This window comes from Sapajus apella, unplaced genomic scaffold (assembly GCF_009761245.1).
Source record: "Sapajus apella isolate SASKATOON/1434 unplaced genomic scaffold, GSC_monkey_1.0 scaffold115, whole genome shotgun sequence".
NCBI lineage: Eukaryota > Metazoa > Chordata > Mammalia > Primates > Cebidae > Sapajus > Sapajus apella.
The window spans coordinates 4,882,540-4,893,555 of NW_022437055.1; the positions used below are offsets into that span (position 1 = coordinate 4,882,540).

Consider the following 11,016-nt stretch of genomic DNA (forward strand, 5'->3'; position numbering starts at 1 on the left):
GATATGTAAATCTGTTTCATTTGGAAATCAATTTGTTGACAGAGATAGAATTCCTATTTTAGAATACATCTCAGCTGATCTGTCTGTATTCTTAGACTGCATATCTGGGATGAACTCTGTAGGGTCACAGCCCTACAGGGTCGTGGGGTGTCCCCTATCACTGTGCTGAGGTGCAGGATCCGAGAAATAGAGAGGACACAGAAGGACAAAGAAAGCACAGCTGTGCTCAGGGGGCCATGCCACCTATAAGTGGAGACAGGAGAGGCCCTGAACGTGCAGAAGCGTCTGTATTTATTGGGTATAGGTTAGGGGGGGCAGGGTAGTGAGTGAGGTCATCTTTAAGGATAGTGATAGGGTCATGAGCAATAAACAGGGGGTTCACCCCCATTAGGTCACCTAGGCTAGGAGGTGGGCAGTGTGCAGCAAGGGGTCCACCCCCATTAGGTCACTGAGGCAAGGAGGTGGGTCGTGCACAGTGAGGGGTCCACCCCCATTAGATCACCGAGGCAAGGAGATAGGCCATGCGCAGTGAAGAGGGTGCAGTGTGCAATATTTCTTATCCAGGAGCAGGCTACTTCTAAGGAATTCTATAGGAGGATGCTCTGAGCAACTACAGAGCTGACAAGGTCTGCAGCCACCTGCTGGCAGCTTCCAGTGAGTTCTGTAGGCGGATGCTTTTGAGCCAGCACGTAACAAGAGCTGATAAAGTTCACAGTCACCAAGGCATGATTTATACCGGAGGGATTTTAAGCCCTCGGATGCTTGCAGCATTGCCAGTCTGAGGGCAGCCTTCCACAAGAACTGGACGCAAGGTCCTACAACTCCTTTATCAGGCGGAGTGGCTCTTGCTCCATGCCTGCCATACAGTGGGTATCTTTACGATACTGAATGCTGCCGCCTGGGCCATGGATTCTTGTCTTGATATAACTGTTTTTCCTTAATTCATGCTCTGCACCGTGTCTGCTCTAGGCATTCCTCCGACTATGAACTAAGATATTATATATGTGTGTGTGTGTGTGTGTGTGTGTGTGTGTGTGGAAATAACTGAGTGGTAAGATATTCTTCAGGCACTCATTCTATAAACTAATATACGATTACATATAAAGGATTATATAAAAGGAAATAACTGAGTAGTAATACTGTAAGATATTCTTCAGGCACTAATGGTACCAGGAATCTGCTTAGCTCTCCTTCCTTGGTGCCTAGATGGGGGGTTACCCACAAACTCTGGGCAGAATTCACATTGGCTTCATTTGAAATAAACGAGACTTGAAATTCTTAGTCCATCTGCAGAACCTGTAGCCGGGCACTGAACAATTTTGACAGACCCAGTAGTCGTTACAAGTGTATATTTCAAGAAGTTCTGGCTGGGTCCTAGTTTGTGCTTGTGGCAGATGCAGTGAGAACTGGGAGGAAGTTGGTGAGTAAGCTTCAAGGAAGAAGTCATTTTTAGTACTCTGGATCTTCTTGATTTTAAAGCACTACAAAATGGTGCCTTTTCATTCCCATCAAGTGATTGAATATGTTGCAATCCCCAAGTCTCTCTAACTGTTCCTGTCAATCCAGCCACTGGATTGTTAACTAATCCATATTAGATGGGGTTAATATATATTCTGATGAGCCTGAAATGAATATATATAGTATCATTTTTATAATATCTAGCAAGGTTTGTATTTTCCCAAAACTTGAACTGAATTTCAGTTCATAAAATTTATAAAAGTAATACTTGTTGTAAAATATTTTTTGGAATGCTAACATAGGTGATACACAGATGTCCCATTTCCATTCTTTTTATAGTAAATATGTTCTGGCATGATGTGAAGGTTTAGCAGATATATCAGCACTTAAGCCTAGACGATCTGGCATAATCTTTTCCCCAAGAATAGAAATTTTTTCTGCTTATGAAAGTAGTACATGTTTGTTTAAAAAATAAATCAATATTGACTTTTGCCCACTGTATAGCACTACGCCCCCACTTGTCCATGACCAGGGGCATATCCTGGTCCACCTACCTGAAAATGTTTGTTGCTAGCCTGGCCACGTACATAGGGGCTGAAGTTGTCCCACAGGTATTATAGGCCAACCTGAGCTTTGGGGACTGGAAGAGAGACAACACAAACCTCAAATTTCTCAGCACTGGAAACCTCAAAATATAACTGAATTATCTATTAATAAGATTTTAAATCTTAAATATGTATTTTTAGATGTATTAAAAGACAAGCTGCTTGTCCTTAAGCACCTAATTCAATGCTAATTGAAAGAGGAGATGCTCAATAGGTACTAACTGATATATTGAGATTTAATTATGGTTTGACCAGTATTTCTTGGAAACTGCCAAAGCTTGTATCATCAGCTTCCTGAATGTGTTTTGAAAGGTAATTTAGTCTTGAATATCATGTGGGCTAGAATATTTAATTCTTTCTGGTATATTTCTTCAAATAGACTTTGAATATAATGGTGAATGGGCATGCCACCATGCCTGCCTAATTTTTGTATTTTTAGTAGAGATGGGGTTTCACCATGTTGGCCAGGCTGGTCTCAAACCCCTGACCTCGGTGATCCACCCACCTGGGCCTCCCAAAATGCTGGATTTACAGGCATGAGCCACCACACTGGCCAGTGGATTTTCTTGTGTGCTTTTATTTTTGAAATAGGGTCTTGCTCTGTTGCCCACGCAGAAGTACAGTGGTATGATCATAGCTCGCTGCAGCCTCAAACTCCTGGTCTTAAGTAATCCTTCTGCCTCAGCCTCCCGAGTAGCTGGGACTACAGGTACGCACCACCATGCCTGGCAAATTTTTAAAAAGTTTTTTGGGCCAGGCGCGGTGGCTCACTCCTGTAATCCCAGTACTTTGGGAGGCTGAGGTGAGTAGATCATGAGGTCGGGAGATCGAGACCTTCTTGGCCAACATAGTGAAACCCTGTCTCTACTAAAAATACAAAAAAATTAGCTGAGCGTGGTGGCGCACGCCTGTAGTCCCAGCTACTCGGGAGGCTGAGGCAGGAGAATTACTTGAACCCAGGAGGCGGAGATCGCAGTGAGCCAAGATTGCGCCACTGCACTACAGCCTGGGCGACAGTGCTAGACTCTGTCTAAAAAAAAAACATCAGTTTTTTGTATCGACAGGGTTTTGCTACATTACCCATGCTGGTCTCAAACTCCTGGCCTCAAGCAACCCTCCTGTCTCAGCCTCCCAAAGCACTGGGATTACAAGTGTGAGCCACCACACCATGCCAGTTTTTCCTGTTCAGTGTGATATTTTATCTTGCTAGACTACAGTGTGTTAAAATTTGTTTTACTAAATTTTCAAACATACTCAGAAGTGGAGAGAATAGTATAATGAATCCCCATATGTTCATCACCCATCTTTAGAATATTACTAAATAGTAAGATTTTGCTGCATTTGTCTTAGCTCTTTAAAATTTTTCTTCCTCCCTTTATGACCTAAAGGAAATTCCATATCATATCATTTTACTTCTACGTTCTTGATTAAGACACATAGGTTTTTGTTTTTTTGAGACTGAGTCTTGCTCTGTCTCCCAGGCAGGAGTGAAGTGGTGCAATCTCGTCTCACTGCAACCTTCGCCTCCCAGGTTCAAGTGATTCTCCTGCCTCAGCCTCCCGAGTAGCTGGGACTACAGGCACCTGCCATCATACCCAGCTAATTTTTTGTATTTTTAGTAGAGATGGGGTTTTGCCATGTTGCCCAGGCTGGTCTCAAGTTCCTGAGCTCAGGCAGTCCACCTGCCTCAGCCTCCTAAAGTGCTAGGATTAGAGGGGTGTACCAACACGCCTGGCCTGTTGTTTTCTTACATAATTCATTATCATACCTACAAAGTTAACAGTTGCTAATATCATCTTATACCAAAATTTCTCTGATAGACTAAGGTTTTTTTTTAACATCTAAATCCAATCAAATGTTTGTATCCTGTAATGCTTTTATTGAAACAGCTATATTTCTTTTTCAGATTAGTGATGATGAACCAGGTTATGACCTTGATTTATTTTGCATACCTAATCATTATGCTGAGGATTTGGAAAGGGTGTTCATTCCTCATGGACTAATTATGGACAGGTTAGTAAGATCTTAAAATGAAGTTTTTTTACTTTTTCTTGTATGAATTTCAAATGTCAGCAACTGTTCTGAGTACTTGCTATTTGAACATAAACTAGGTCAATTTATTAAATAATAGATGCTTTCTATTTTTAAAGTCTCCTTTATCAAAAAAAAAAAAAGAGGAGGGCCTTACTAATTACTCAGTATCAGTTGTAGTTTAGTGGGAGTCTATAGGGACTAGAACAAAGTAAACATTGAAGGGAAATGGAAGAAGGAACTCTAGTCAGAGTCTTGTATTTCTTAGTCCTAAGCAGGGTAATGGACTGGGGCTCAATCACATGAAGGCAAGGTCATATTTTGATTATTATGCCCATCTAGCTTGAAAATTTTCCACCAAATCAATTACAATGAAAAAACCTTAGCTGGTATTGAATGCTTGCCTTGTATGTCTGACTAGCCTGTGGTTTTATTTTAAAATTATAATATCAAAATGTTTGTGTTATAAAACATTCTAACTGTGGAGGCTATAAACAAGAAGATTAAGGTTCTCTCCTTTCAGCCTCCTGTACACATTTCTTCCCAAACACTAGCTGTGCACATATACTATATGCAGATGTGCATATATACATTTATATTTTAAGATGAGTGTAATTTTAAATTTTATAGGTCACTTTTCATATTAGTGCATCTAGAGCTATCTTATATATATATATATTTTGGAGATGGAGTTTCGTTCTTGTTACCCAGGCCGAAGTGCAATGGCGTGATCTCGGCTCACCACAACCTCCGTCTCCTGGGTTCAAGCAATTCTCCTGCCTCAGCCTCCCGAGTAGCTGGGAGTACAGGTGTGCACCACCATGCCCAGCTAATTTTTGTATTTTTAGTAGAGATGAGGTTTCACCATGTTGACCAGAATGGTCTCGATCTCTTGACCTCGTGATCCACCCATCTCGGCCTCCCATAGCGCTAGGATTATAGGCGTGAGCCACCGCGCCCAGCCCAGCCATCTAATATATTTTAAAGGTTGCATAGCATTCCATCTTATGGAGATATCATAACTGATTTAACCAGTCCACTATTGATAGGCATTATTTTGTTCTTACAGACTGTACTAGAAGAAACATTCTTTTACATGTTTGGTATTTGTTCAGCTTTATTCAAGTGGAAATTCTGGGTCAAGGGGAAAGAGTTTATTGAATATTTTGGTATTGCCAAATTATCCTCCAAGAAGTTGAATCATTTTATACTCCTGATGTTATATGAGAGTGTCTTTTTCCTCACAATCTCTCTCTCTCTTTTTTTTTTTTTTTTTTTTTTTTTTGAGACAGGGTCTCTGTTGCCCAGGCAGGAGTGCAGTGGAGTGATCATAGCTCACTGCTGTCTCAACCTGCTGAGCTCAAGCGATCCTCCCATCTCAACCACCTGAGTAGCTGGGAATATAGGTGTGTGCCACCACTCCCAGCTAATGTTTTTATATTTTGTAGAAACAGGGTGCACCACGTTACCTACACTGGTCTTGAATTCCTGGGCTCAAGCGATCTGGCCCACCTCAACCTCCCAGAGTGCTGTAATTATAGGCATGAGCCACTGGCCCAGTCTCGACAATCTCTTTTAATATTATCCAAGAAATTTCATTTAATCAGAACCTGCCAGTTTATAGGTGAAAATGTTATCTTATTTTTATTTTTAATTTTTTAAAATTGCAAATGATGTGATAGTGGTATGCTTGGTTTTTTTGAAGGTATCAAATTTTTTACTTTATAAAATAAGGATATACTTGATGGAGGCAAAGGATGTGTTACCTGGAAGATTTTTAAAACATTATTAATGCATTTTTTTTGAGATAAGATCTTGCTCTATTGTCTAGGCTGGAGTCCAGTGACACACACAATCACAGTTCACTCCAGCTTCAAAATCCTGCACTAAAGTGATTTTCCCACCTTACCTCTCAAGTAGCTGGGACTACAAGGGTGTGCTACCATGCCTGGCTATTTTTTGTTGTTGTTGTTGCAAGGATGGGGTCTCACTATATTGCCCAGGCTGGTGTGGAAGTTTAATGACTAAGATATGATTGTCATAAAGTTTAATGTATGAAACTCTCTATTAAATTCCTGATTTCATTTCTTTAGGACTGAACGTCTTGCTCGAGATGTGATGAAGGAGATGGGAGGCCATCACATTGTAGCCCTCTGTGTGCTCAAGGGGGGCTATAAATTCTTTGCTGACCTGCTGGATTACATCAAAGCACTGAATAGAAATAGTGATAGATCCATTCCTATGACTGTAGATTTTATCAGACTGAAGAGCTATTGTGTGAGTATATTTAATGTATGATTCTTTTTAATAGCAGCAGTAGGTTTTCTTATATTTTCTTTGAATTTCTGCAAACCATACTTAGTTCATTTCACTGGTTATAGTGAGATTTTTCTAACGTATTCACTAGTACTTTACATCAAAGCAAATATTGTCTTTTTTAAACTAGTTACCTTGGAGGATATATACTTATTTTACAGGTGTGTATGTGTGTGTTTTTGTTTTGTTTTGTTTTGTTTTGTTTTGTTTTGTTTTTTGTTTTTCTTTTAATAAACTCCTTTTAGGAATAGTTCTTGGGACTTGGGATGCATTTTTCACTATACATACCCACTGATGGCAGATATCCTCTCTTGAGCTCGGTTGGTTTGCAGGGGAGTCATAAGTCCTTTGCAGCAAGGTTTGACAAATAAGGAGGGTCAACACTTGTTTTCTAGAAAGCACGTGGAGAGCTAGAGCATTGGCGAATTGAAGAAACCACTTTAAGAAAAGGGGGAGTGCAGGTATACTCAAGACAGTGAGTTGCGCCAGAAACCACTTTTGATTCACAGTAACTCTGCCTGTGTCACACAATTGAAATGCATCACAACATTGACACTATGGATGAGACAAAATCAGTGTGATCTTTAACAAGTGACTTTCATCCATAATTTGATCATACACAAATGTTTGATTTTTATTACATTAGACTATTGTTTTGTTTCTGATTTTATGTTGGGTTGGTATTTCCTGTGAGTTACCGTTTTCCTTTAAAATAGGAATTCCTACTCTTCAAAGATTAGAACAAATGTCCAGTTTTTGCTGTTTCATGAATGAGTCTTGTCTATCTTTGTAGAGACTCACCTTATGTTCACATTTTTATTGAGAACCACTTACCTACATTTAACTTTCAGTCAGCCTCTCCATTAATCATCTATTTGAGCGACCCAAGTTTTTGACCTTTTCCATGCTTATGTCAGTCCTATAGGTGATTGGGCAGCCATTTAAGTATTATAGACATTTCCCCTATCCCATTAAAACCCTTTATGCCCAGGCATCATAACATTACTTCCTACTCATTAGCTCCTTTTAACTTGTCAGAGTCTTGCTTGAATTAGAGACTTGTTTAAACACAAAATTTAGACTTTTACTCAAAGAAAGTGATTGATTGATTGATTGATTGATGGTTTACACTAGGACTTCATTCTAGTCAGTATAGCTGCTGGCAGTATAGCTGGCCAGCCTTTAATATACTGTTGCTTAAAGTCAAAGCATGTACTTAGAGTTCATGGTATAATTTATCCTATTGGTCTTCTATAACCTCTTCCCCATCCCCATCAGTCTTAAATCAGTCTTGTTAAGTTACGACTAATCTTTGGGGATTTGTGCAGAATGTTATTTTAGATAAGCAAAAATAAGCAAAAAAGGAGAGTTTAAGATTTAAAAAGCATTTTATAGTTACAAGAGCAATTTTGAGTGGTAGAAACACTTTGACCTTTTATTTCCATTTTCTACTTACAGTTTTTTTCCTATTTGTTTTAGATCTTAGAGGATTATTAAGCTGAACTCCTCAACTGATAAAAAGCCTGACATCTTAAACATAAGCAAAGCATATTTTTAGGTTAATTTTCACATAGAAAGCAATGTATTTTAGGTGAAATTCTGTGTAGAGATACTATTTATTTAGTATTTATCGACATGCTTATTTTTTTAAAAAGGCTTTACTGGGGTATATTTTATATGGCATAATAATCCCATGTTTTAACTGTACAATTCCAAGCTTTTTAGTATATTTATAGAGCTTTGCAAGGAAGATATACTGTTAAACAGTAGAAATTGTGAAAGTCCTTCTGATAATATCTCTTAATTTGGTGATGGCTCATGCCTGTAATCTCAGTGCTTTGGAAGGCCAAGACAGGAAAATCACTTGAGGCCAGGGGTTCAAGACCAGCCTAGGCAACACAGTGAAACCCCGTCTCTACAAATAATAAAAATAAAAATATCTGTTGATTTGAAGTAACTTTTTTTTAAAGACAGGGTCTCATTCTGTCACCCAGGCTGGAATGCAGTAGTGTGATCACAGCTCACTGTGGCCTTGACCTTCTGGGCTCAAGTGATTCTCCCACTTCAACTTCTCAAGTAGCTGGGACAACAGGTGTGCACCACCATGGCTGGCTAATTTTTTTTATGTTTGTAGAAATGGGGTCTTACTATGTTGCCCAGACTGGTCTGGAACTCCTGGGCTCAAGCAGGCTTCCCGCCTCAGCCTCTAAAAATGCTGAGGTTACAGGTTTGAGTCACCATGCCCAGCCTCAAGTAACATTTCTATCCTGTTTAGTAATTCAACAGCTTGTCATGCAAGATATTCACATATAGCATATAAAGCATTAGGCAGCCTAATTTGACAAAACTGTAAAATGGAAATTTTAAATTGTTTGCAGCATTAATAACATTGATGTTAGTATGATTTTTACATGCTTCTTGACCAGTTTGAAAGAGTGAGTTAAAAGCTGGTTGATCCGTACTAATCCTAAATAAATATTCTATGAACTATTAAATGTTTACAGAATATATAAAGAAGCATTACGATGTCAACACAGCAGGTTTTTTTTTTTTTTTTGAAATAAAAACTCAATTTTTCTTATTTTAAAAAATGCTTATTAGAAAACATACAGCTGGGTGTAGTGGCACGTGTGTAATTCTAGTGCTTTAGGAGAGCAAGGTGGGAGAATCACTTCAGGCCAGGAGTTTGAGACCAGCCTAGGCAACATAATGAGACCCGTTCTCTACACACAAAGAGATAATTAGTTGCACATGGTAGCATGCACCTGTAGTCCCAGGTACTTGGGAGGCAGAGGCAGGAGTATCACTTGAGCCCTGGAGTTTGAGACTGCCGGAGTTTGAGACTGAGTGGAATGTAGTACTGCATTCCAGCCTGAGTGACAGAGGGAGACCCCTGTCTTTTAAGAAAAAAAGAAAGAAACAACTGTAGAAAATTGTAAAGGATTTAAGTCATTCTGAATATCACTGCCACTTTTTATTTAGAATATTTTAAAGAATTTTCTTTCTCTATACACACACATATGCATACTCTTAATCAGAGTAGCTAGCCAGGATTTTATTTACCTTGTGCCTAGATGGGAAATTATGTGGGGATTCCAAATACCTATTTCATTAAATTAAAGATGTCACCGATTTTAAGACTTAACACTATTTTTTATACTGCCAGGAAAGAAAACACTTCCAGTTATAGTTGTAAATTGCCACCAATTGTAATTCATCAATTTTAGAGCTATTATTAATAAAATGTGAATGTGCATCTTAGAGCAATGAAATATAGTACTGTATATTTGATGACCTTTTCTGTAATATTCAGAAAGTAAAAGTTAAAAAAGGGCAAAGCATGGTGGCTCACACTTGTAATCCCAGTATTTTGGGAAGTCAAGACGGGAGGATGGCTGGAACCCAGGAGTTCAAGACCAGCCTAGACAACATAGCAAGACACCATCTCAAAATATTAAAAATAAGTAAATAAATAAAAAGAAGGTTAAGTATGCAAATGTATTTCTTTTGTTGTAAATTTATTTCAATTTTATAGTGACTTTTTTTTTTGAGACGGGGTCTTGCTCTGTCACCCAGGCTAGAGTACAGTGGCGCTATCTTGGTTCACTGCAACCTCTGCACGGGCTCAAGCAATCCTTCCACCTCACTCTCCAGAGTAGCCAGGACCAGAAGTGTGTGCCACCGCACCTGACTAATTTTTGTATTTTTTTTTATAGAGACAGGGCTTTGTCATGTTGCCCAGGTTGGTCTCAAACTCCTGGGCTCAAAAATCCAAAAAAAAAAAAAAAAAACGAAGCCCCAGGAGGAAAAGTCGATACACAAGTAAATTTTATTGTAAATGTTTTTGTGTAGACCTCAAGCAGAGGGAAAATTAGTCTGCATTATAGTGTATACAGACTAAATGATATTAAAATGAAATTTTTAAAAAATGAAGTTATCCTTAGGATTTGCAATCTTAGAGAAAACTTTTTTTTTTTTTTTAGTTACAAATTATCTTCATTTACATTTGAGAACAGTGAGTCACAGAGGGATTAAGTAACTTACTCAAGATCATACAAGTTTTTGATTCGAACCCAGTCTTTTAACTCTGCAGAACTCAAAGTCACTGTTATTTGGAAAAACTTTTTAACTGATGTGGATCCTCTAATATGAGCTTCCTATTATTAATTCTCTATTAGTCAGAAGTTTTACAAGCAGACAGAATTCATTTTGCCAATTACAGGATTTTCCCTCAGTTGCAGTCAAGGTTCATAAAACTATAACTCTTTATCTTTAATTAGAATTTTTTTTTTTTGAGACAAGGTCTTGCTCTGTTGCCCAGACTGGAATGCAAGTGGCACAGTCATAGCTCATTGCAGCTTTGAACTCCTGGGCTCAAGGATCCTCCACCTCAGCCTCCCAAGTATCTGGGACTACAAGTGCATGCCATCACCCCTGACTAATTAAAAAAAAAAATTTTGTAGAGATAGGGTCTTGCTACATTACTCAGGCTGGTCTCAAACTCCTGGCCTCCTGGCCTCGAGCATTCCTTCTGCCTTGGTCTCCCACAGTGCTGAGATTACAGGTGTCAGCCATTGCACCTGGCCAAAACTATAACTTTATATAT

General features: G+C 38.9%; 1 protein-coding gene across 2 annotated transcripts in view; it reads left to right on the top strand.

Moving 5' to 3' along the window:
- The window catches only part of HPRT1 (hypoxanthine phosphoribosyltransferase 1), a 35,575-nt gene that overhangs the window by 5,976 nt on the left and 18,583 nt on the right, over nucleotides 1–11,016 (top strand). For both annotated transcript variants that reach the window (XM_032260245.1, XM_032260246.1), the window contains exons 2-3: nucleotides 3,970–4,076; nucleotides 6,188–6,371. In XM_032260245.1, the coding sequence (XP_032116136.1) occupies nucleotides 3,970–4,076; nucleotides 6,188–6,371 (291 nt within the window). The remainder of the gene's footprint in view (nucleotides 1–3,969; nucleotides 4,077–6,187; nucleotides 6,372–11,016) is intronic.